The sequence below is a fragment of the Triticum urartu genome, chromosome 5A, assembly GCF_056163025.1.
Source record: "Triticum urartu cultivar PI428250 chromosome 5A, HENAU_Tu73, whole genome shotgun sequence".
NCBI classification, from domain to species: Eukaryota; Viridiplantae; Streptophyta; class Magnoliopsida; order Poales; family Poaceae; genus Triticum; species Triticum urartu.
The window spans coordinates 632,832,963-632,859,015 of record NC_141877.1 but is presented as its reverse complement, the minus strand read 5'-3'; the positions used below and the strand labels follow the sequence as shown (position 1 = coordinate 632,859,015).

General features: G+C 45.5%; 3 protein-coding genes across 8 annotated transcripts; all 3 read left to right on the top strand.

Moving 5' to 3' along the window:
* Positions 1 to 353: 353 nt before the first annotated feature.
* Positions 354 to 3,032, top strand: LOC125539164 (mitotic-spindle organizing protein 1B-like). 3 transcript variants are annotated; one of them, XM_048702539.2, is made up of 3 exons: positions 354 to 676; positions 1,003 to 1,377; positions 2,788 to 3,032. In XM_048702539.2, the coding sequence occupies exon 2, from the start codon at positions 1,084 to 1,086 to the stop codon at positions 1,366 to 1,368; it is 285 nt and encodes a 94-aa protein (XP_048558496.1). In that variant the 5' UTR covers positions 354 to 676; positions 1,003 to 1,083; the 3' UTR covers positions 1,369 to 1,377; positions 2,788 to 3,032. The 3 variants fall into 3 exon arrangements, with proteins under 3 accessions (XP_048558496.1, XP_048558497.1, XP_048558495.1); XM_048702540.2 differs by having other exon boundaries at positions 2,785 to 3,032; XM_048702538.2 differs by lacking the exon at positions 2,788 to 3,032 and having other exon boundaries at positions 358 to 676; positions 1,003 to 1,647.
* A 1,314-nt stretch (positions 3,033 to 4,346) lies between these two features.
* LOC125539163 (calmodulin-binding protein 60 D-like) lies at positions 4,347 to 8,436 on the top strand. 4 transcript variants are annotated; one of them, XM_048702536.2, is made up of 7 exons: positions 4,347 to 4,611; positions 4,706 to 4,781; positions 5,768 to 5,820; positions 5,919 to 6,400; positions 6,741 to 6,901; positions 7,239 to 7,442; positions 7,547 to 8,436. In XM_048702536.2, exons 1-7 carry the CDS (start codon positions 4,481 to 4,483, stop codon positions 8,141 to 8,143), a joined length of 1,704 nt encoding a protein of 567 aa, XP_048558493.2. In that variant the 5' UTR covers positions 4,347 to 4,480; the 3' UTR covers positions 8,144 to 8,436. The 4 variants fall into 4 exon arrangements, with proteins under 4 accessions (XP_048558493.2, XP_048558492.2, XP_087378245.1 ...); XM_048702535.2 differs by having other exon boundaries at positions 5,916 to 6,400; XM_087522119.1 differs by lacking the exons at positions 4,347 to 4,611; positions 4,706 to 4,781 and adding an exon at positions 4,811 to 4,924.
* Positions 8,437 to 14,815: 6,379 nt separating this feature from the next.
* LOC125539162 (pectin acetylesterase 3-like) lies at positions 14,816 to 18,721 on the top strand. Its single transcript, XM_048702533.2, has 10 exons — positions 14,816 to 14,938; positions 15,140 to 15,321; positions 16,781 to 16,863; positions 16,946 to 17,075; positions 17,180 to 17,468; positions 17,554 to 17,668; positions 17,812 to 17,889; positions 17,986 to 18,091; positions 18,186 to 18,334; positions 18,426 to 18,721. Exons 2-10 carry the CDS (start codon positions 15,195 to 15,197, stop codon positions 18,525 to 18,527), a joined length of 1,179 nt encoding a protein of 392 aa, XP_048558490.1. The 5' UTR covers positions 14,816 to 14,938; positions 15,140 to 15,194; the 3' UTR covers positions 18,528 to 18,721.
* Positions 18,722 to 26,053: the final 7,332 nt, after the last annotated feature.

The following is a 26,053-nucleotide window of genomic DNA, read 5'->3' as shown; positions in this document are numbered from 1 at the left end:
GCTCAAATTCTTGTATTCTGTCTGTGGATTACATGTAAAGGAAGGTTGAGTGAGAATGATGGAGTATTTAGCAGTGATGTTATGTCACATGTGAGTTTTTCTTTTGAAGGTACGTCACATGTGAATTTTTTTTGAGGATCACGTGCGAGTTAAAACGATGAAGATTGTGTGAATGTGTCACGCCAACTAAAAATTAGGTGTGTGTCACTGGCATGTGGGGCCATCCTTGCGATTTCGTCGCTGAGATTTTTTTGTTTTTTGAGGTAAATTTCCTGGCTGAGATGGGGCTTTGCTTCCCAGGGCGGACGTACATAGTGGGCTGCGGAGGAGGAGATGGGCTAGACGAAAAAAATAAGCCCAGCAGGCTGCCTATATCCCGGCGCCCCGTCCCCACCCCTGTTGGGTCCACTCTGCTTCCCTCTCCGGCTCCCCCGATCTGAACTCGCCGCCAGCCGCCTCCGGGGTCGTGCCTCGCCGACCACTCGCCGTCGCCGAGTCCCCCTTGTCTCCGTGCCCCCGCCACTGCCGCGCCCGCGCACTCCACCGCATCCCAGCCGCCCAGTCCTGTCCGCGGCGGTCGGCCTTGTGCAGGCGTGCACCCCGCCCTGCACTACATCAGCAGCCACCAGCTACCGGCCAGCCCTCCCACCGTCCCACGACTAAACGCAGTGCACAGGTACGGGTACCTATCAACATTCCCCAATTTTCCCAGTTTCTGTTGTTCGGTTATGATTGGTACTAATGCAGGGACCGATAGATTAGAATGTAATTTTTTTCTCGTAGAATTGTTTAGGAATTGGTATGTAGTTGTAGAATTTTTTTTTCTTGTAGAATTGTTCAAGAATTGGTATATGTACTACTATGTAGGCTTCTTTTATGCAAAACTGAGACTTAGTTGGGAATTTTGGTGTGTTTGTAAAACCATATCGATTTATATCTGCCTGCTATTGGTAAATAATTAGAACGGTCACATGTCATATTTGTTGTTGATTTTTTTTGTAGGTAGACCACCCTGTTTTAAATTCCTAGATCCGGCTACCGGAGAGCGGAAGGGGAAGCCGACGGCGACCGCGCCCCCGTGAGATGGGAATGGAGGAGTCGGCGGGGGGTGCCGCGAGGCAGGCCAAGGAGTCGCTGGAGCTGGCGTTCCAGATGTCCCAGATCCTGGACACCGGCCTCGACCGCCACACCCTCTCGCTGCTCATGGCGCTCTGCGACCGCGGCGCCAACCCGGAGGCCCTCGCCGCCCTCGTCCGCGAGCTCTCCTCCGCCGCTCCGCCGTCTGCCGCCGCCACCGCACCCGCCTCCAACACCACAGCGGCCCCGGCCACCCCCTCGTTGTTCCCCTCCGGCTTTCGCCAGCTCTAGGCTACTAGGGTTCGTGCCCTCGACTCCTTCTTTTTCCTCCCAGATGACACCGCTTGTCACTTGATGGCGTTGTGTGTGTGCACATAGGCCTTCCATGCTGTATGCTGAAACTGGTTCCTGATTTGTATTCTCGAGAATCGAGATTGGTAATGCAAGGGGGGTCTGTGTCAAACTCTGTCACGCTCTAGCAAATGATTTTCTCTTCTGTTGGCTGAAATTGCTTCCTGGTTTGTATCCTCAAGATTGATAATGCAATGGAGTCTGTGTCAAATTCTGTTATCCACATTCTTGCACATGGATTGATTCGTTGGAGTTATCCATATCGTTATGACACCAATGCAAGATTGCAGAGACGAATTTGAAATACGGTCTACTTATTTGGGTCACCTGTATAAATATGAATTCCACGTTTAAGTGACTGGAATCATTCCCATGAGTAGAATTGTTGTTATGTCAATGTTCCTTGTTTTGGAGGCATCCCAATTAGTAGCTATTCTTTATCATTCGTTTGGCTGAGGTGTATACACACATGTTTCAATCATTGCTAGATTCATCATATTCAAGGACTGAGTATTTGAACTCACCTTTCATTGTGTTATTATTTTCTTTATCACTAATATTTATACAGTAGTAAAATGATCACCAAGTTAGCTCATTGTCCTTGAACAAAGGTGGAAGCAAATGGAAATACTTTACACAGTTAGCCTGCCTATGCTCCTCACCAATGGTTGTAAGGTTTGGTTGCATCATTATTGTGAGATTTTGAATACTCTACAAAGTCTGCCTATGCTCCTCCCAAATAGTGTATGCGGGCTGGCCTGCCCATCGTAGAATTGTGAGTTCGACATTTTAACTACAAGGGAGCGTGCTCATGAGCAGAGTGGTTGTTATGTCAATGTTCTTTGTTCTAGACTAGAGGCATCCTAATTAGTAGCTCTTCTCTGTCATTGGTTTGGTTGAGGTACATGTACGGATGTTCCAACAACTGCTGGATACATCATATTCAAGGACATCATTCGACTTCACCCTTTAGTAAGTTATTGTTTTCTCTATCACTCTGGGATTTAAGGAGGAAATGCTTTACAAATCCAACACATGCTTCTCACTGGTGGTGTATTCAAGTTGGCCTGCCCATCGTATTTTTCATCTTGTTTCCTGATGTTGTATAAATCTAATAGTCAAGCAGTAGCCTTGTATCCAATTAAGTTGTATTTTCAAGAACAAAAAAATGTACTAGTATATAGTTTAGAAGTTGATATCTCCCAAGGTGATTTGAAGCATACAACCATGATGCAACCAAACTTTATTATGCTAAGAAAAATTCTCCCATGTCCGAAATTTCAATCAGTGTGCAACCACTAGAGGTACCACCTGTTTCTCTTCACAACATTCTAAACATCACCTTCATTCATTCAGCAGGTACCGAAAACTGGACGCAACTGAAGTTCTTGATTTGAAGTCGGACCAAATCTGATACTTGGCTTGCTGGAAGAGACGGATTAGCTTTGGTCAGGAGGAAGCAAATCTTGCTCTGCGATGCACTTGTGATGTTGTTTCCACCAGAAAAAGTTGTCGCTTATTGAGTTCCTGTAAATTGGCATCTTTCTTTGCTTGACTTGGACACTACTGTAGTAATCATGATGGCCACTGCCACTGCCCCTTCATTCATAGTCTTCTTATATTCCCATCGCTGTATGCATCAGCTGGACATCTGGTGTTCTGTCGATTATCCTCTCGTTGACGATGGTGTCATGCTTATCTGAAAGGAACACGTCATGGCCTGGTGGCCATGAATCGAGCTCTCGTATTCGGGATAACAGTCAAAAAGCTATGAAAAATGATGACATCTCTTGCTGAGGCTGAGAATCCACGATACAAATTTGGTTTTCTTCACTCGTCTTCAGCAATTGCTGTCGGTTTTCTTCACTCGTCTTCAGACATGATATGTACTGATGACACTAGCGCCATCTTGTCATGCACATGGAGGAAACTCTTTCTACTGCTGCTTAGTTCATGCAGGGGCACCCGTACCTGCAACGGTGTACTCTGCATCTCAGCGATGCACTTATATATTATCCATTATTATTATTATTATCAGAAGAAGAGAAATAAAAATCCTGTTAGGTTGATATAATTGGTTATTAGACAAACTTTAACCCTATCAGGTTGATAATTGGACATTGGACAAACCTGTGACGCGCCACATCTCCTAATCAGGGCTACGGACAAATGTTTGGTTTGTAGCCACACTTGAGCCTGTTTGGATTATCGTTTTCCTTTTAAACACCCTCGTAAGAAACACACATCTTGTCCCGTCGTTTCATTTCCGATCGGAATTTCCTCAGTGGCCGGTCCGATATACAACTTTAAATTAAACACCTCCTTATTAAACCACAACCATCCCAAGCGCGGCCTTAACCGAGTGTTAGGCGCGCGGGTAAGCCAGTGTACAAGTGTTTTGTCGTAGCCACGTCTTCTTAGTTGCTTACCCCATCTTATCAAAGACTCGGTCGCTAGATCGCCTTTTGTCATAAGTGCGGCGACCAATTAAGCCACCACAAACTGTGGCATGGACGCAACAAGCGTTGCCAAGTGTGGAATGCAACCAAACATGTCTGCTATTGCCGTATGCGCCTTTTCCCGTTTTGCCAAGTGCTGTATGTGCCACCCTCAAAAAGTACTGTGTCAACTCAAAACATAGAAAAGTACTGTGTGTGCTGGACAAGTGTATGAGTTTTTTTTTTTTTTTTGAGGGAGAGAAGTGTATGAGTTGCCTCATGTTTGGCACCGGAATTTGCCAAACAGTGCCCATGTCTCGGTCGATCGGACGGACGGGACAAGTGGCCGAGCCGGAAGAAAAGGATCCGACGCCGAATATGCGCTTCGGGCCGGCAGGGTAGGGTAGGCCGGGTCGGTCTGTCTGTAGCCTGCCTTTTCCGGCCCTGTGGGCCGAGTCACCCCGCAATTTGAGGCCATTTCCTATGCGGCTCCAACCGAACCAAACCCACCGTCCGTCCCGTCCGTGCACCGTGGCCATCTGACCGAACCAGTTCCCGTGCGGGCGGCGCGGCGCAGGGTTAGGTTGCGACCGGCGGCGGCGATCGGAGATCAGATGTCGCAGAAGCGGCAGCCGGAGGAGGGCGAGCGGCCGCGGTGGGGGGGCTGCGGCGGAGGCCCGGCCGAGTCCGGCGGGAGCTCCTCCCCCGCCGACCCCAAGCGGCAGCGGGTCCCCGCCCTCCGCGAGTAAGCATCCCGTCCCCCTTCCCCTTTCCTGGCGGCCTCGATCGGAATCTCCACCTCGGTTTCTCTGATTGGATTGGATTGGATTCGTTTGCAGGGTCATCACGGAGGTGATGCGGAAGAGCAGCATCGAGAAGCTCTTCTCGTCGATCGAACCCCTCATCCGGAGAGTGGTGAGCCACCGTCCGTCTCGTGCACCTCGTTCCCGTGTTTTCCCCGTCCCCAATCCTCGTTTCCTTCAGCCGTATCACGACGAATTCGCAGGCTGTGCTCCGTCTAATCCGCGTCTCCTTTCTTTTCATTTCCTTGGGCCTAGGTATCTGAATTAACCTTAGTTTTTTTTTTTCAATTGGTGATCAGTATAACTGTCAGGAATCCATTTTCTACATCGCTTAGTTTAGTCTTGAATATGTAGAATCAGAAACTCCGCAGACCCACAAATTTGGACCGTGAGGTTACAACGAACCTTTAGGTATTGATTTAGGAACAGGTGGTTCGTATTGAGTAGATCTGAAATCGCACTTTTGACAACGCTCTTCATTGCAGCCATTCATCTGCAGAGTAGTGAGGAGTCTATGCAAGCTGTCCCCCCCAATTTCCTTCAACCGTGCCAGAAAATTTTATAATCTGCATCTTCTATTCATTCCATTAGGCTTACGATTATGATGTGCTGGGTGACATGGTTTCTGAATTAAACTTAGCTTACTTAAATTGTTGATCAACATTGCTGCTGTCAGGAGTCCATCTTGTATTGGTCCTGTATTTGTGTTAGTTTTGAAGAGTAAGGAATTATTAGTAACTCACAAATCTTTACTAAGAGATCACAATGACCTTGTAGGTATTAATTACTTTAGGAAAAGGGGTTCTTGTTCAAGAGTAGATCTCAATCACAATTTTTGGAAGCCACTGTATTGAATTAGTTTTTCTACCATTGTATTGTTCTACATTCAGAACCATTGAAACCCTGCGAAACTAGCAACGAAGCATTCATTCCAATGGACATTTTCTCATTCATTTTCAAAAGATAATATTAAATATTTTCAGTCAAGGCTGTTGCTTGCATCATAAAGCTTGACCTAGTCAGTGCTGTTTTCAGCCATGTTTTTGTTTTAAGTTATTCAGTGGTGATCTTGATGCTTAATTCGAGTCAAATTTTTAGGTTAAAGAAGAAATTGAGTTGGCCCTCGCAAATCATGCCGCTATGATGACAAGGTACGGTATATGAACACTTCTTTGACAATTTTTGAAGTTCGTAAACTGATGCAGCTTCATCTAACCACCTTGTTTTTTTGTTCATTTTTCATTAGAAGTCCCACGTACACTGTTCCATCTACATCGAAAAATCTGCAGCTCCAATTCACGACTAGGCTTTCTCTTCCAATTTTCACTGGCTCCAAGGTTGAAGGCGAGGGTACCTTAAGTATTGCTCTAGTCGACACTTTGACCAGAGAAGTTGTAGTGATGGGTACGGAGTCCCTGTTGAAGGTTGAAATAGTAGTTCTAGAGGGTGACTTTGAGGACGGAGAAGGCAATGACTGGACAGCTCAGGAGTTCAATAATAACATCGTTAAAGAAAGACAAGGTAAACGGCCCTTGCTTTCTGGAGACGTGTTTGTTGGCCTTGATAAAGGCATTGGTACAGTGGGAGATGTAGCATTCACAGATAACTCCAGCTGGACACGCAGCCGAAAGTTCAGGTTAGGTGCAAGAACTGAGGATGGTTGTTATAATGGCGTAAGAGTACGGGAAGCAAAAACTGAATCATTTGTGGTAAAGGATCATCGTGGAGAATGTGAGTTGATGCTGCTTTCAATTGTTATTTGTTTCTTGCACCCCTTCCTGCACATTTGATAAGTTTCATCATTTTGGCACAGCGTCCTTAAAATTGACAACTGCACATAGAAATATAAGCACATGAATTCCTTGCTGCAATCTAGATTTGTTAGAACACAGTGCCCTTGATAGTCATAGTCACGTAATAAAAATTTGCTTTCTCAATGCAAGGATTTTGACCAACTTAGCTTACTCTTACTGCTAATGATTGACCTATGTCATTGCATCATTGTCTCAAATGCTACCAAATTGGGCAAATTTAAATGCCTCACTTGTTATATTTTGTTCCCCTTTCCCAGTGTACAAGAAGCATCACCCACCAGTTCTTGAAGATGAGGTTTGGAGACTGGAGAAGATTGGCAAGGAAGGAGCTTTTCACAAGCGTTTGAATAAGGAGAAGATAGTTACAGTCAAAGATTTTCTCACTTTATTGCATCTTGATGCTCCTAGGCTCCGGAAGGTACTATGCACCCTTTTGCAAGGTTTACAGAATTTGCTTATGTATTTTATATTCTTTGTAGAGTTTATACAAGCTGTTGATGACTAGTCCATTCTGTCCAAGGTTGACATGTATATTTATATCGAACATGTTTGACAGCATTATTTTGTAAATCTTTGAATTAAGAAAAACTGGAACCATCAAACTGCATATATGTGTAGGAGTTCCTCATTTGGATGGATCAACTGCATTTTATCTATGGTAGTGTAAATGAGGTGTGGCATGTTGTTGCAGATGATAGTGGTGTCTCAGAAAATATGTAGATTTCCTAACCAACTCTAATGTTAACATTGTGCAGATATTGGGCACTGGCATGTCAACTAAGATGTGGGAGGTTACTATTGAGCATGCAAAAACAACATGTATTCTCAGTGACAAGGTGCATATTTACTATCTAGAAAGCCCAAGCAAAACTGCTGTTGTGTTCAATGCTGTAGGGGAAGTGAGAGGGTTAATATCTGAGAAGTTTGTTTCTGTTGATGATCTGACAGAAAAGGAGAAGGTATTCACTTTTCTTCGTCGTATAAGCTCTTTAGATCAAATTCGTTTCCCCTTCTACCAGTTGCAACGTAGACCATCTGGTCTTACAGCATTTGTTCTTTCTAGGCTGAAGCAAATGCAGCTGTTAAACAAGCATTTGAAGACTGGAAGAATGTCTCGACCTGCGACAATGAAACACTTTTGGAGAATCCGTCACAGCTCCTCAATATGAGATCCTCATCTTTGTGTGAAAACGAATTTTTCCAGTTACCTGCACAAGTTGCCGCTGATGATTTTGATTTAAGCCACTTGGACATACCATCAGGCGACATTTTCTCTGTCGAACCATTGTGTGCCTTGGATCCTTGTGCGGTGGGAGTTGTAGAGAGCAGTGAAAATAGATTTCAGCCTGAGCTTCCCCCACTTGGTGGCCATGGACAGCCTCAAGAATCACTCGCTTTAGACAAGTTCTCGAATTCATTGGTTTTTGAGGAGAGCACCAGTCACGCCTCGTTCAACGAAGAGGACTATTATTGCCGTCCAGGTCCAGACCCCCCGGTATCCTTTGACACACAAGATCTTGGGGCTGCGCTGAAGGGCTTCATTGCGACGATATCAAAGCCAAAGCCATATAGAGGATGGAGGACATTGTCCTATGTTATAGGATGGATATTCTACACCAAGAGGATGGCCGCTCAGAAGAGGAAGAAACCCGGGAAATGATGATTTCCATTTGCCTGTGGTTGATTAGTTAAAAAATTGTGAGATATAGAAGTGGACGAAAGGAAAGCATGTACAAATGAGTGGTTGGTTACCTTTTGGATCTTTTATTTTTGGTCGCATGTTTTGCTGGTGTTCTCAAGCCGTTTTATCTGCGAGAGTGACACCTGTAAATAATCTGATGATTGTTTTGCTGGTGTCTTGAGCCGTTTTATCAGCAAGAGTTCGCCTGTAAATAATCAGATGAAGCTCTGTACAGTACATAAATCCGTAAATATGAATGGTGGTGCCTATCATCGGTGTGTTATTGGTATTTGTCAGGTTGGTCTGTAACTTCGTTAGCACATCTTTTGTCGTATGACATTACATGCGCGCATGATGCCCAAGTATGAATGAAGTCTACAGGTGCAGAACCAAAAGAATTGCGTTGTGCTGCCAAATTCAGACTCCAAATGTTTGCTGGATCTGAAGTTGCAAAACAGCAACGGGCACTTCTATTGTGACGTATAATTCGGCTTTTTACCATGCAGTAAATGATTTTCGAGATGTTTAAACAAAAAAGTGCCCGTGCCGTACATGATACTTCCTCGGTAACGTGATTTTCTGGCTGATTGCATGCACTCAGTGTACTCACCCGAGTCCATGGCCCTGCCACTCCACCATGAATGGACCATACACACCCCATGGAAGAGATTAGCTCTCGTACCTCCATGACGAAGTAGAAAGAGGAGAGGGAGGATAGCTAAGTTCATTCGCTTGCAGTGTGCGTGTAGTTGAGTGTACGTTTCTTCCTGGTTCTAAACATCAGGGCATCGCCGATCAAGTCTATTTTCCACGAATCCTTGAACCTTCTTCCTTCCTTTCATCTCTACTGGCACCTGAAATCTCTTTGTTGGAGATCATCTCTGCCAACCAGGTCAACCATGAGCTCGCCGATCCGACATGCTTTGCCCTAGTCGCTCCCACCTCCCCTTTGGTCTTGCGATGAGTTTAGCCAGTGCAGCACCATCTTCATCCATATGAGTAGTTTTGAGCTTGAGATGTCATTGTCTTTTGCTTCTTGGATGCAAGATTGGGGTTCTTGAGTAATCTAATGAGGCCATCCCATTTATTTGGCTTGTTCAACTTGATCCAAGATGCACTTTAACCTATGAAAAAACTGAAATCCTCGTGAATAATCAATAAAGTGGCCGTATGCATCTCCCAGATGCAGAGGCCGGGGGTCATCCTCCTTTTCTATTTTTTTTTGAAAAAATCGAAAAATCGCACCAAGTGACCTGAAAATCTGATACCACATGATAGTGTAGGATCGATCAAGTCTATCTTGGGGAGGGAGGGGGGGGTGTGAATAGGCTACTAAGACAAAATGGGACTCTTTTTCCAAATTTTAATTTCCTTGGTGATTTTAGGCTTCTCTAATAATCTATGAAGCACCCTACACAAGCAAGTCTACAAGAGTATAGGCAGCAGAAAGTAAACACATGCAAGTGTAAGTAACAAGGTAGAATTAGGGAGATGCAAACACGGGTAGGTTCGGTGAAGATTTTTACCGTGGTTTGGATAGTTAGTGCTATCTTACATCCACACTGATGGATACCTTGATCCACAAAGGACCTAAGATCACAAGGATCCACTAGTAGAAAATGGGCCATTTGTCCCGGTTCAAAAGGGCCTTTAGTCCCGGTTCTGGAACCGGGACTAAAGGCTCGGTACTAAAGCCCCCCCCCCCCTTTAGTCCCGGTTCTTATACAAACCGGGACTAAAGGCCCTTCACGTGGCCGCTGACTAGAACTCCACCTTTAGTCCCGGTTGGTAACACCAACCGGGACTAAAGGTAATTTTATGATTTTTTTAATTTTCCCCCATTTTCAAATTTCTGAATTATTTTACAATTTAATCTTTAATAACCCACCCCTCATCACTGCTCAATTTAATCTCTAATCTCTAATCACCCCTCATCATTCCAAATCATCTAACTTCCTAGTCCCCCTCGTTTCCAAGTCTGCACTTGATGTTTTCCTGACAATAGTAAGATGTCAATCCTATTAACCCTTAGGAGTTTAGCTTGAGCATGAAATCACACATTTCACTATTTGAGTTTGAAACTATTATTCTAAAAAACAATGATTATTTAGTAACACTAATATTTCTTAAATAAGTAGTTTGACCATAGTTTGACCGGATTTGACCAAAATTCAAAAAAACTGAAATAAAGTAACACTAATATTCTTGAATAATTATTTAGTAACAGTAATACTTCTTGAATAAGTAGTTTGACTAAAATTCAAAAAAACTAAAATTTGAGCATAATTTTTTCCTTTTAGAATTTGAGGATTCTAAAAATTTGCAAACACGCAGTAGGCGGTCAAAATCAGATGCGGATTTTCGTGCTGAACATTTTGATATATTATACGTTTTTTTCCGACATCGTACGCAAATGTTATAGCTGTTTTACTTTTTCATAACACTTTTTTGCAAAACATGTCCAAATTTAAGTTTTCTAATTTTCCTAACTAGTAGATGTAGTAATATAACTACATCTCGAAGGATTTTATCTTTTATCTTTTGTCATTTTCTTTTGTTTTTTTCAAAACTGAAATGGCGATACACGCGGGGGGGGGGGGGGGGGGGGGGGTAGAGTTTGAGAAATGGGCCCTTTAGTCCCGGTTCGTGTCTCAAACCGGGACTAAAGGTCCCATTTGAACCGGAACTAATGCCTTTAGCCGCTCGAACCGGGACTAATGTGTATATTGAGCTGTGATCAAAGCCATGTTTTCTACTAGTGATCACATTTGCGAGATCCCACAAAGGAATGGTCCATGAAGGACATTCACCCATGAAGAATCCACGAAGGAGCAACCAACCTATTCCACCGTGGCGTACACCCATGAAGGACTAGCCTCACTAAGCATGGATCTTCACAAACTAGGTGATCTCTTAGCCCTTACAAAATTCTTGGCTTCTTGACAAACTTGAAGACTTGCAACCACCTTGCCGATCTAGGAGGCACACAACCTCCAAAAGTAATAAGATGGCGATTGCTAGCTGATGAATCCATTGTTCTTGTGCTTCAAAAGATAATCTCTTCAACACCCATACTCTCTCAAGCTTTGGCTTTTGAACTGGAGAAGTAGGAGTGGAAAACAAGAGAGATTAGATCTCAAAGGATTGACTTCGATGGTTAGATTAGAAAGCCCTTTGAAATCGTCATGAGGAGGTGGAGTTCTCTTTGAGAACAAATGATGGGACTGGAGTTTGCTTCGAGTGAACATGTGGGATATGTGGAGTATAAATAGGAGGGATCATAAATCTGGTCGTTACCAACTCTATTACACAACTCGGAAGCTCTCGAGTGATCAAGTCGGCGGCTCTGACGTGAATAAAAGTGTCAACATCCAAATGGCTCAGATGATCTGAAAAAAGAGCATTTGGAGGCTACGAATGGAACTCTTTAGCAATGGCACACTGTTGTTGCTTCAGAATTCTGGCTGGATGGCTTCGAAAGTTCAAAGGAGGCAACCGATGGTTTGCCAAAATATTCAACAATTCCAAATGGAACAATTGGTAGCTCCGAATGGAAGAGGTTTTGCAATGGCTATATCTGGTGTACTGCTCGGTGGTTCTAACAAGAATAGCTCGACAACTTCGAATATGAAAGTTGGGTAGATATAGTGGAGGAATGTTGAAGGATTTTGAAGTCATTAGAGTTTGATCTTTAAGCACGCGAAGAGAGAAAATCATTACATCATCCTCGTCTCCTTTTGATAGCATCAACATGCCTAAGGAATCAACACTAGTCCTCATGTAATTTTGTGGGGGTCATCTTCCATTCTTTATTGCACCCACAAGAAATTCCCCTGAAATAAACTTGCAGTAGGCATTATGGGCCTGTTTGGATGAAGACATGGGGTTCATGCCTGGTGAAAATTGATGCCTGAAGGTTGCCTGAGAATGCTGATATTTTTGCCTGGTTAGGCATGTGGCGTTTGGTTCGCGTCCTGAGGCTGCTGCTGATTACAGTACAAATTAGTACATAAAAAACTCAACACCTACCCATACCATGCAAAAGAAATAATACAAGAATGCCAGGCAGCTGGGGCAGTACACCTAGGCGTAAGGAATGGATCGCCTGGCCCAGGCTAATCACATGCCTGCCGGCCAGCACAGACTAATGAGCTTGTCAGCTTTGTCAGGCCAGGCTAGAAGCAGAAGTCTAGGACATCAACCAAACATAGCTCAGGCACATTCCAGGCAAGTTTGTGGCCAGGCAATTTTGCTCCAGGCCTCGAACCAAACCGACCCTATTTCCTTCAGATATGTTAACATTAATTATAAAAATTGACCTATGGGGTTATATGCTCTTTCCGATAGGTAGAAGGGTGTCCCAATCTTTCAATGCAAATTAGTCTTTTAATTTGGGTGAAGTCGACTTAAACGATCCGACTACAATGTGTGATGAGGTCTGCACCTATATAATCGCTAAACCAACTTTGGAGTTTTTACTGACCATGTCGAGGCACGATAAACCTGACCACAAATATGTAATCCCTACAAGTAATCGAAGAACAAGGAAGAACATTATGAATATTATATGAAGTATATATGAAAGTTGGGGCTTCGTAAGCAGCCCTGGCATGGTCCCTGGACATAAACGAATTACAAGAAGATATAATAATGACAAACTTTTAACAAAATAAACCCTACACATAGTATTTATGGAGGGACAGAGGGGGAGGAGAATCCCATCCTAACTCAGTTTTCTCCACTAATGCAGACTCTAAAAACTACCTGTGGTTATGTACACGGGGTTGATCCAAAAGTAAGGTAGCGCAATACCTATAGAACGATGTGGATGAAAAATATGAAGTATCATCCTATATATTTTATCCATGTGTTTATGCATCATTACGTGATGGTGGATTCGAAGTTATAAAATCTCTACTTAAATCTCCATCTTTCACATATGGTTGCTGCCATCTTCATGCTTGCTCATGCTCTAATGCTTGTCCCTCTCATCCATGCTAGGCCATTTATTCCTTAATAATACAATCATATATTATTTAGACAGTATCATATTCTCCAAATAGGCTTCTGTCCCGCTTTATAAATAAAGCAAACCACCACTTTCATACAACAAGGTCAAGTACCGAAGAAAAAAAAAGTCTGATGGAGCAACAATACAAGTATGCCCAAAAAGAAAAGGAAAATGCCAACATAAACCCACACGCGCCTGAAAGATCAATGACCTAGAGGCAAAGCAAGGTGACATTTTGTCGCTATCAGTGAATCCATCATGTTGCCTAGCCAATCTCTGTTTGCTGCCTAGAGAGTAGGTGCCAGTGCTGCAAAAGGCAGAAATTTGAATAGCGAGTTAGTGGCTCGTCGCAAAACTATCCGCTCTTGATGACCATCTTGTTACTTGTCATCCAAAGAATCTAGGTTATCGCGGCGAACACTAACCAAAAGAGATGTCTCCACCTACCGCTATGATTCGCCTTTCTATCCAGGAACTCAGCCAGGTCAAGGGCCAGCCACTTAGGCCCCAAGGCCTCACGGACAAAGCTCCAAAGGAATCGGGCAACGGGACACACGAAGAACCCATACTCGGAGACACCACAAAGGGGGCATAGACCATCAACCGGCCCATGTCGCTTGACCACCTCTGTCCTCGACATGAGGCAATCAAGTTGAAGCTGCCATAAGAAAATCTAGATCTTCAGCGGAAGGGGCACTTTTCAGCAAGTTGTGGTCCATGCAAGTGTCGGCGCATGACATAGGGCACGATATGCCAAGCCAACATGGAAGAGCCCCAGCGGGTCCAGGTGGCGAGATATGACGTCTGGAGAGTCTGCCAACACTGGTGGGAGGGCCGCTCGAAGGGCGGCCCAAGCTACCGTTTCCTCGGGTCCAAATGTTTGTCGGAACGAGATGTTCCAACTCCCATTGTTGGCGGCCCGAGAAACAAAAAATATCAGGTCTGGGTAGATGCCAAATAGATATGAGAATTCGGCGCAAAGCGGAGATCTGCCTAGCCACGGGTCCAGCTAGAAAAGGTTCCCAACCCCATTGCCTATAGAGACGCTCAGCCCTAGGTGACTCTCATATTTGATCGAATGAATAGACTTCCAGTACTGGGACCCCTCCTTACGCTGCATTTTTGCTAATGAACAGTGTACAATTAGTGAAGATTTGCTGCTAAAAATCATTTTTTAATTAGTTGGTCCTCCCCCAAGGATGATCATTAGCAGAAGTTCCTAGAGACGAAAGTTTCCAATATTTTAGGTTGACGCCCGAGAGCTCTAGTGCCTTTATCTTACTTGAGCAGGTGTGACTACAGGAGCTATTGGTGTAGCTGTAGTAGAATGCCCTCATCACATGGCCATGCGAGTCTCATGCAGATAGATATACTAGTATTCCCTCCGTTTCTAAATATAAGTCTTTCTAGAGATTCCATCAAGTGACTATATACGAAGCAAAATGAGTGAATCTACGCTCTAAAATATGTCTACATACATCTGTATTTGAAATGTCTAAAAAGACTTATATTTAAAAATGGAGGGAGTACTTGTGTGGTGATAAGCTTCGCTTGGATATGGATGAACCGAGAGAATAAGCTGAGATGGATTGCACACTGATCCCAGCGGTGTGATCGTCTTTCTCGGACAAGGATATATAAATCTCGAAGCTTCACTTTTTGAAATTCCGTGCTGGATGATTGACTTTCTGGTAGGAGCATATATCTTGAAGCCCCACTCCTCGAAATTTCGTGCTGGCCAATTGGCGCATATGGAAGGAAATGTAAGCAAAATTGTAGCTAGGCCCCAGGCGGTGTGTCATGCCATGTTCGCGTATAGTAGATTGGATATATACAGGCAATCATAGTCGCTGCATTTAATACCTACCTTTTATTTATTTTTCTTGAAAAAATTAATTCCTTTATATTTGGTACTAATTGAGGACCATCAATATATATCCCCAATTCGACGGGCATATTTCTAGGAGCCAACTGGGAGAGAGTCGTGACTCGTGAGTATCCATATCTCCATTGTTGAAGATGGAGGAGAAGGTCGGGATGGCCAAGCTTTGGGCGCTTTCCATTGTCGTTTTGGTCCTCGCGGCGGCGCCGGGCGTACCGGCGGTGCCTATCACCCTCATCACATCCGCCGTCGACAAGGGAGCCGGTATGTACATGTGTTTATGCCAATTCTGAATCAACCTTTAATACGTTTTATTAGATTATGTCCAGTTTTCCAACCACAAGGCCCAGCCCCCATCAGTTTGGAAGGGTTTTATACTTCCTTGCAATTTCTGTATCCATTCAAAGTGAATCCCCACAATTCAGTTATGATTGTCCCCTAGAAGCCGTATTTGCTGGCCCAGGAACTAGCAGTAAGTGCTATAACACGTATGTCTGCTGTTTACAAAAAAACACATGAAAGTCTAGTGATGCTCGTCTCGAACATAAAGAGAGAAGCAACAAGTATTCACATGTGACTCTTTTTTCAAGCAAGTGTGGCAAGAGCTCTTTTTTTTCATAAAAACAAAAACAAAATTGGCAAGCCAATTAATCATTACGAAAAGGAAATCAGGCGGAAACCAGCACAGCAGACCCAACCTTCTTGATTTTTCGTACCTTAGAGAGAACCTATTTTCAACCCTCTAGTTGATCCGTTTCTACACTCTATGTTTCACCAAATTGAAATTCAAGCGTTCCAGTCGGTTTCTACACTCTATGTTTGTATTTTATCTCTCTTACTATTATCTTAAAAAATACTAATATTATGTTGTCTGTCTTTTTAATCCGTCCTCCCTCCACTTCCCCTTCCCGTTTCTGGTTTGTCGATTTTTTCTCCCACCGATTTTTCTTGAGAACGCCCCTACTAGTGCATGTCTTATTGGCTTATCATATAAAATCATATCTTACGAAATAATATACAATTGAATCTTTGGTATGCCATCACATCAACAATAAAATGGATGGTACAACTAACGGAATTGAATAGTATCCAGCTGTACTGCAATGGTCAGGAATTTGTTGGATCCTTACAAATTGGATCTTAATGCACACTAACTACCATAATATTCCCTATTAAACCCTGCAAATTCAACACTAATTAAGCATTTGTTATGTTGCTTGATGATACTCTCTTGCAATATTCATGTATTGACTACCTAATCTTTTTTTGTGGAATATTGACTACTAATCTAACTAGAGAATATCCCGCGTTGCCACGGGAATTGATTGCAATATATTTCAGTGAATTGATTGTATACATACATAGTTGAATTAATAATATATGAGTATGATCTAAAACTAGAAATGAATACTATATTTGTATTTGATTACTGTGTAGTTGAAAAATATTTCGAATATACATGACATAATATAACTGGAAAAAAAAATCTCATGCATGTTGAGTGGACCTTTGATGAGGTGGCATGTGTGCATGTGATCAACTAATAATGGAAAACCTTTTCTCATGCATGTTATGGTGGGCCTTTGATAAGATGACATGTGCGCATGTTAAGATAATAGGGACTGTGAGTATGCATTATTTAGGTATATAGGATCACGTGGAGATTTATTGGGATAAGGGTGTACTGAAGCAGACCCCATGTAAGTATGAAAATGATGTGCAGTGTGCATGGATGGGACGCCGCCGGCTTACCACATGGATCCGGGGTCCGGTGCAGGGAAGAAGAGCTGGATCGTCAACCTAGAGGTACATCTATACAGAACTATTTCTTCAGTTCATGTGATACATACATTTTACCAAATCTATCGAACATACTGCGAGAATGCAGGGAGGCGGCTGGTGCGAGAACGTGACGGCGTGCATGTACCGCAAGGGGAGCCGCCTCGGGTCCTCGAATCTCATGGAAAGGCAGCTCGAGTTCCGTGGCATCCTGAGCTCCAACCCCGCCGAGAACCCTGGTCCGTACATACATATGGCTCATAAATACATACGTACGTATGCGGTATGCATCGACGTTGGACTTACATTTACTAACGCTTGCACTCCTGCGTACGCACATTAGATTTCTACAGCTGGAACCGGGTGATGGTCCGCTACTGCGACGGCGCGTCCTTCGCCGGCGAAGGCTACGACGCGGGCTCGAGGGTCTACTTCCGGGGCCAACGCATATTTGACGCCGTCATCCAGCACCTCCTCTCCATTGGGATGTCCTCCGCGGATCAGGTGCTGCTGGCGGGCGGCTCCGCCGGGGGCCTGTCGGCAATACTGCACTGCGACCAGTTCGGCGCCTTCTTCGCCGGCCGGAGCACCACCGTCAAGTGCCTCGCCGACGCAGGGCTCTTCCTCGACGCGTACGTTACACACACATGCATCCAGAACTCATCCATCCACACTGCGCATCGATCTTCATTGTTCTGAATCCATGCATGCACTCAGCGTCGACGTCGCCGGTGGGCATACCTTGAGATCCTACTTCGGAGGCGTCGTGGCCACGCATGGGGTGGCGCAGACCCTGCCGAGGAGTTGCACCGGTCGTCTCGACGCCACCTCGGTGCGTAACGTGAATACATGCATAGCGCTGGTTTCATCTGTTTACATGCATGCATGCTATAGCTAGCTGTTGAACTCTACCGTAACCCATGAAGCCGAACTCAACTGACCCCTACCATCTCATGTACGTGCACATGCATGCAGTGCTTCTTCCCGCAGAACATAATCGGCAGCATAAAAACCCCGACCTTCCTGCTGAATGCAGCCTACGATACATGGCAGGTAGGAAGCTGTGGTATATATATATTTGACCAGACATCATCTCAGCATATATAGTTTCTTTTTCGTCTGTGTAACAATAAAGAAAATGTAATTCAGATCCATGAAAGCCTGGCCCCGGACGTGGCCGACCACGGCGGCGCCTGGCGAGCCTGCAAGTCCAGTCGTTTAGCCTGCAACGCATCCCAGATGAAAGTCTTGCAAGGTATACATACATCTATAGAATAGATTAATTTAGCAGCACACTAAATTGTGATACATACGATGATCAAGCAATGATCTGAAATTTATGGGTGCAGCTTTCAGGGAGCAGATGGTGGGAATTGTGCAAGGCGCCTTCTCCCGCTCCAAGGGCAATGGGTTCTTCATAAACTCGTGCTTCACGCACGGCCAGTCCAAGGTCCCGGCTACTTGGAATGCAAATGGCTCTCCTACCATTCACAATAAGGTATCTACTGTCTACCAATTGGATTTTAAAGTGGGTTATATAGTTCATGCTCATTGATTCATTCATTTGTGTCTTGTTCTTGCGTGCACAGAGTATCGCGAAATCTGTGAGTGACTGGTACTTTGGCCGGGCTGAAGTGAGGGCCATCGATTGCCCCTACCCCTGCGACCACACATGCCACAACGACATATGAGAACGGCTGATTCCATTACTCTTAGCGTGTCTTGGAGTACTATTTTGTCGCGTGTACTTTCTCTGTCAACTCGTTACGGAGGAGACAACAGGCAGGTGAACTAATCACTGTACCAGCAGATGAGCTCAAGCACATCCTGCAAAAACTTACTATCAAGATTCGCACTAATTACATTATACAAACGATTCGAATAATCGACGGTCAGACTTTTATGCATGACAAATTATGTTCGCAGATGATGGCAAGTTTACTTGGTGAGTAAACTAAATTTTTCATCATCATGCCAATAAAAATGGCAGGTACTAGGCGCCAGTCGATCGGTCCAACTTTGGGCCAACTGAACCCTACCCATCCAAATTGGTATCTTCCAGCCGTCGGATCCGGTCAGTGGTAGCAACCCCAATCACATCAAAGAGCGTAGGGGAGAGAAAAAAAACAGAGTCACCACGCCCGGCATGCCCTACTCCATCGGGTGCTCCCTTGCCGGGTGCGGCAGCCGCGTTCGTCGTCGACGGCGGCCCCGGCAACACCAGCATGTGGCACACTCTCTCGTTTGCCACCGTCGGTTGCAACACCGCTTCATTCCTGTCCAGCCCAAAAAGTGCTACAAAAAACGAGATGATTGAACCAGCCGTCGCATTTGTTGGAACAAACGACTACGGATAGCGAGGCGATCTGCTGAAAACGGCGATCACATTTGCCAGAACCGGTGACCACGTATGTTGGGGCTGGCAAAATAAAAAGTTGGAACCATTGTTGCCAACAGCTACTACGACGGAAAAAAAATGGTAGAACCGGCAAATCAAAAGTAATGAAGCGGCGACGGCCAGCGCGAGAATAGATGGATAAAGGAAGGAGGCGCGTGGGATGTGTGACTAAGAGCATCTTCAGCCGCGCCCCCAACAGCCTCCCCCCCCTCCCAAGGCCGTTTTTTAGCGCCGGCGCTGAAAAATCGGCCCCGTAACTAAGAGCATTTCCAGCCACGAGCCTGTTTTTCGCCGGATTGGGCCGAAATTGGCGCCGGCGCACTCAACCCGAACCCGGCACGCTGGGGGACGCTCGGGGGTGCTGGCTTGAACATTTTGGCACGAAAGAGTGGCGGGACCGACACGTCAGCGAGACGAAGGCTGGTCGTCCTCATCGTCTCGGTTTTCCCGCGGGGAATCAATGCCAAGGCTGCCGTCGGTCAACCTGCCATTGATTCACGGGCGGTGAAGTGCGGCGCCGCCGCCCCGCATTCTGCCACGCGTTCACACGCGGCCGCCCCTGGCCGCGCCGGTGAGGCACCAATACTCCCCCTCCTCGCCGCCCCACTTCCTCCCCTCTCTCCGCCGTTCGAGCCCCTCTCTCTCCCCCCCGGCAACCATGAGCGCGAGGTACCCCGGCGACGCGGCGGCGGCCAACGGTTTCGGCCGCCGCTCGCTGCATGAGTGGGAGGCCCACCTCCTCCACGAGGCCAACTACCCCGCGCCGCCCGACGTACGCGCTCCGTCGCGGTGGAGGCTCAGCACCGGCGGGGTCCCTTTCCCCCCTCTGCCCGTCCCCGAGGCGCTCACTGACGAAGCTATGTACCTAGGGTAGGGTCATGGATGTTGGGGAACGTGGCAGAAAACAAAAATTTTCCTACGGTTCCACCAAGATCCATCTAGGAGTTCATCTAGCAACGAGTGATTAGATGCATCTACGTACCTTGTAGATCGCGAGCGGAAGCGTTCAAAGAACGTGGATGAGGGAGTCGTACTCGACGTGATTCGAATCACCGAAGATCCTAGCACCGAACGGACGGCACCTCCGCGTTCAACACACGTACGGAACAGCCATGTCTCCTCCTTCTTGATCCAGCAAGGGCAGAGGAGAGGTTGAGGGAGATGGCACCAGCAGCAGCACGACGGCGTGGTGTTGTTGGAGCTGCAGTACTCCGGCAGGGCTTCGCCAAGCGTTATGGAGGAGGAGGAGGTGTTGGAGAGGGAGGAGGAGGCAACCAAAGGCGTGGGAGAAAAGCCCTCCTTCCCTCACTATATATATAGGAGGGCCAAGGGGGGGGGCGCCGGCCCTAGGAGATCCAATCTCCTAGGGTGGGGCGGCGGCCAAGGGGGGTTTCCCTCCCCCCCAAGGCACCTAGGAGGTGCCTTCCCCTCCTAGGACTCTTTCCCCTTGTAACCCTAGGCGCATGGGCCCTCTTGGGGCTGGTGCCCTTGGCCCATGTAGGCCAAGGCGCACCCCCTACAGCCCATGTGCCCCCCCGGGACAGGTGGCCCCACCCGGTGGACCCCCGGGACCCTTCCCGTGGTCCCGGTACAATACCGATAACCCCGAAACTTGTCCCGATGCCCGAAACAGGACTTCCCATATATAAATCTTTACCTCCGGACCATTCCGGAACTCCTCGTGACGTCCGGGATCTCATCCGGGACTCCGAACAACATTCGGGTTACTGCATATACATATCCCTATAACCCTAGCGTCACCGAACCTTAAGTGTGTAGACCCTACGGGTTCAGGAGATATGTAGACATGACCGAGACGACTCTCCGGTCAATAACCAACAGCGGGATCTGGATACCCATGTTGGCTCCCACATACTCCACGATGATCTCATCGGATGAACCACAATGTCGAGGATTCAAACAACCCCGTATACAATTCCCTTTGTCAATCGATATATTACTTGCCCGAGATTCGATCGTCGGTATCCCAATACCTCGTTCAATCTCGTTACTGGCAAGTCACTTTACTCGTACCGTAATGCATGATCCCGTGACCAGACACTTGGTCACTTTGAGCTCATTATAATGATGCATTACCGAGTGGGCCCAGTGATACCTCTCCGTCATACGGAGTGACAAATCCCAGTCTCGATCCATGTCAACCCAACAGATACTTTCGGAGATACCCGTAGTCTACCTTTATAGTCACCCAGTTACGTTGTGACGTTTGGTACACCCAAAGCACTCCTACGGTATCCAGGAGTTACACGATCTCATGGTCTAAGGAAAGGATACTTGACATTGGAAAAACTCTAGCAAACGAACTAACCGATCTTTATGCTATGTTTAGGATTGGGTCTTGTCCATCACATCATTCTCCTAATGATGTGATCTCGTTATCAATGACATCCAATGTCCATAGTCAGGAAACCATGACTATCTGTTGATCAACGAGCTAGTCAACTAGAGGCTTACTAGGGACATGTTGGTGTCTGTTATTCACACATGTATTACGATTTCCGGGTAACACAATTATAGCATGAATAATGACAATTATCATGAACAAGGAAATATAATAATAATGCTTTTATTATTGCCTCTAGGGCATATTTCCAACAGTCTCCCACTTGCACTAGAGTCAATAATCTAGTTACATTGTGATGAATCGAACACCCATGGAATTCTGGTGTTGATCATGTTTTGCTCTAGGGAGAGGTTTAGTCAACGGATCCGCTACATTCAGGTCCGTATGTACTTTACAAATCTCTATGTCTCCATCTTGAACATTTTCACGAATGGAGTTGAAGCGACTCTTGGTGTGCCTTGTCTTCTTGTGAAACCTGGGCTCCTTGGCAAGAGCAATAGCTCCAGTGTTGTCACAGAAGAGCTTGATCGGCCCCGACGCATTGGGTATGACTCCTAGGTCGGTGATGAACTCCTTCACCCAAATTGCTTCATGCGCTGCCTCCGAGGCTGCCATGTACTCCGCTTCACATGTAGATCCCGCCACGACGCTCTGCTTGCAACTGCACCAGCTTACTGCCCCACCATTCAAAATACACACGTATCCGGTTTGTGACTTTGAGTCATCCAGATCTGTGTCGAAGCTAGCGTCGACGTAACCCTTTACGACGAGCTCTTCGTCACCTCCATAAACGAGAAACATTTCCTTAGTCCTTTTCAGGTACTTCATGATATTCTTGACCGCTGTCCAGTGTTCCTTGCCAGGATTACTTTGGTACCTTCCTACCAAACTTACGGCAAGGTTTACATCAGGTCTGGTACACAGCATGGCATACATAATAGAACCTATGGCTGAGGCATAGGGGATGACGCTCATCTCTTCTATATCTTCTGCCGTGGTCGGACATTGAGCTGAGCTCAATTTCATACCTTGCAACACAGGCAAGAACCCCTTCTTAGACTGATCCATATTGAACTTCTTCAATATCTTATCAAGGTATGTGCTTTGTGAAAGACCTATGAGGCGTCTTGATCTATCTCTATAGATCTTGATGCCTAATATATAAGCAGCTTCTCCAAGGTCCTTCATTGAAAAACTCTTATTCAAGTAAGCCTTGATGCTGTCCAAGAGTTCTATATCATTTCCCATCAAAAGTATGTCATCTACATATAGTATGAGAAATGCTACAAAGCTCCCACTCACTTTCTTGTAAACGCAGGCTTCTCCATAAGTCTGCGTAAACCCAAACGCTTTGATCATCTCATCAAAGCGAATGTTCCAACTCCGAGATGCTTGCACCAGCCCATAAATCGAGCGTTGGAGCTTGCACACCTTGTCAGTATTCTTAGGATCGACAAAACCTTCCGGCTGCATCATATACAATTCTTCCTTAAGGAAACCATTAAGGAATGCCGTTTTGACGTCCATTTGCCAAATTTCATAATCATAAAATGCGGCAATTGCTAACATGATTCGGACGGACTTCAGCTTCGCTACCGGTGAGAAAGTCTCATCGTAGTCAACCCCTTGAACTTGTCGATAACCCTTAGCGACAAGCCTAGCTTTATAGATGGTCACATTACCATCCGCGTCTGTCTTCTTCTTAAAGATCCATTTATTTTCTATGGCTCGCCGTTCAACGGGCAAGTCAGTCAAAGTCCATACTTCGTTTTCATACATGGATCCTATCTCGGATTTCATGGCTTCTAGCCATTTGTCGGAATCCGGGCCCGCCATCGCTTCTTCATAGTTCGAAGGTTCACTGTTGTCTAACAACATGATTTCCAAGACAGGGTTTCCGTACCACTCTGGTGCGGAACGTGTCCTTGTGGACCTTCGAATTTCAGTAGGAGCTTGATCAGAAGTATCTTGATCATCATCAATAACTTCCTCTCTAGTTGGTGCAGGCACCTCAGGAACATTTTCTTGAGTTGTGCCATTTTCTAGTTCAAGAGGTAACACTTCATCAAGTTCTACTTTCCTCCCACTTACTTCTTTCGAGAGAAACTCTTTCTCTAGAAAGAATCCATTCTTGGCAACAAAGATCTTGCCTTTGGATCTGAGGTAGAAGGTATACCCAACAGTTTCTTTAGGGTATCCTATGAAGACGCATTTTTCCGACTTGGGTTCGAGCTTTTCAGGTTGAAGTTTCTTGACATAAGCATCGCATCCCCAAACTTTCAGAAATGACAGCTTAGGTTTCTTCCCAAACCATAATTCAAATGGTGTCGTCTCAACGGATTTCGACGGAGCCCTATTTAAAGTGAATGCGGCAGTCTCTAAAGCATAGCCCCAAAAAGATAGCGGTAAATCGGTAAGAGACATCATAGATCGCACCATATCTAATAGAGTGCGATTACGACGTTCGGACACACCATTACGCTGAGGTGTTCCAGGCGGCGTGAGTTGTGAAACTATTCCACATTTTCTTAAGTGTGTGCCAAATTCGTGACTCAAGTATTCTCCTCCACGATCTGATCGTAGAAACTTGATTTTCCTGTCACGTTGATTCTCAACCTCACTCTGAAATTCCTTGAACTTTTCAAAGGTTTCAGACTTGTGTTTCATTAAGTAGATATACCCATATCTACTCAAATCATCAGTGAGGGTGAGAACATAACGATAGCCACCGCGAGCCTCAACACTCATTGGACCGCACACATCAGTATGTATGATTTCTAATAAGTTGGTTGCTCGCTCCATTGTTCCTGAGAACGGAGTCTTGGTCATTTTACCCATGAGGCATGGTTCGCACGTGTCAAATGATTCATAATCAAGAGACTCTAAAAGTCCATCTGCATGGAGCTTCTTCATGCGTTTGACACCTATGTGACCAAGGCGGCAGTGCCACAAATATGTGGGACTATCATTATCAACCTTACATCTTTTGGTACTCACACTATGAATATGTGTAGCATTACGCTCGAGATTCATTAAGAATAAACCATTCACCATAGGAGCATGACCATAAAACATATCTCTCATATAAATAGAACAACCATTATTCTCGGATTTAAATGAGTAGCCATCTCGAATTAAACGAGATCCCGATACAATGTTCATGCTCAAAGCTGGCACTAAATAACAATTATTAAGGTTCAAAACTAATCCCGAAGGTAAATATAGAGGTAGCGTGCCGACGGCGATCACATTGACCTTGGAACCATTCCCGACGCGCATCGTCACCTCGTCCTTTGCTAGTCTCCGCTTATTCCGCAACCCCTGCTTTGAGTTAAAAATGTGAGCAACTGCACCGGTATCAAATACCCAGGAGCTACTACGGGTACTAGTAAGGTACACATCAATTACATGTATATCATATATACCTTTTGTTTTGCCGGCCTTCTTGTCCGCTAAGTATTTGGGGCAGTTCCGCTTCCAGTGACCACTTCCCTTGCAATAAAAGCACCCAGTTTCGGGCTTGGGTCCATTCTTTGGCTTCTTCCCAGCAGCTTGCTTGCCGGGCGCGGCAACTCCTTTGCCGTCCTTCTTGAAGTTCTTTTTACCCTTGCCCTTCTTGAACTTAGTGGTTTTATTCACCATCAACACTTGATGTTCCTTCTTGACTTCTACCTCTGCTGATCTCAGCATAGCAAATACTTCAGGAATGGTCTTTTCCATCCCCTGCATATTGAAGTTCATCACAAAGCTCTTGTAGCTCGGTGGAAGCGACTGGAGGATTCTGTCAATGACCGCATCATCCGGGAGATTAACTCCCAGCTGAGTCAAGCGGTTATGTAACCCAGACATAGTGAGTATGTGCTCACTGACAGAACTATTTTCCTCCATCTTACAGCTGAAGAATTTGTCGGAGACTTCATATCTCTCGACCCGGGCATGAGCTTGGAAAACCATTTTCAGCTCTTCAAACATCTCATATGCTCCATGTCTCTCAAAACGCTTTTGGAGCCCCGGCTCTAGGCTGTAAAGCATGCCGTACTGAACGAGGGAGTAGTCATCGGCACGTGTCTTCCAAGCGTTCATAACGTCTTGGTTCTGTGGGACGGGTGGATCACCTAGCGGTGCTTGTAGGACATAATCTTTCTTGGCAGCTATGAGGATGATCCTCAGGTTCCGGACCCAGTCCGTATAGTTGCTGCCATCGTCTTTCAGCTTGGTTTTCTCTAGGAACGCGTTGAAGTTGAGGACTACATTGGCCATTTGATCTAAAAGACATATTGTAAAGATTTTAGACTAAGTTCATGATAATAAAGTTCATCTAATCAAAATATTCAATGAACTCCCACTTAGATAGACATCCCTCTGCTAGTCATCTAAGTATAACATGATCCGAGTCAACTAGGCCGTGTCCGATCATCACGTGAGACGGACTAGTCAACGTCGGTGAACATCTT

Bases quoted from the DNA above. Each gene is read 5' to 3' on its own strand.
- LOC125539163 (XM_048702535.2), top strand. From the start codon at position 4,481: ATGTCGCAGAAGCGGCAGCCGGAGGAGGGCGAGCGGCCGCGGTGGGGG. The intron at 4,782-5,767 runs GTGAGCCACCGT...TCAAATTTTTAG, and splicing joins AACCCCTCATCCGGAGAGTG to GTTAAAGAAGAAATTGAGTT. The intron at 6,902-7,238 runs GTACTATGCACC...AACATTGTGCAG, and splicing joins ATGCTCCTAGGCTCCGGAAG to ATATTGGGCACTGGCATGTC.
- LOC125539164 (XM_048702539.2), top strand. From the start codon at position 1,084: ATGGGAATGGAGGAGTCGGCGGGGGGTGCCGCGAGGCAGGCCAAGGAG.
- LOC125539162 (XM_048702533.2), top strand. From the start codon at position 15,195: ATGGAGGAGAAGGTCGGGATGGCCAAGCTTTGGGCGCTTTCCATTGTC. The intron at 15,322-16,780 runs GTATGTACATGT...AATGATGTGCAG, and splicing joins CGCCGTCGACAAGGGAGCCG to TGTGCATGGATGGGACGCCG. The intron at 17,469-17,553 runs GTACGTTACACA...GCATGCACTCAG, and splicing joins GCAGGGCTCTTCCTCGACGC to CGTCGACGTCGCCGGTGGGC.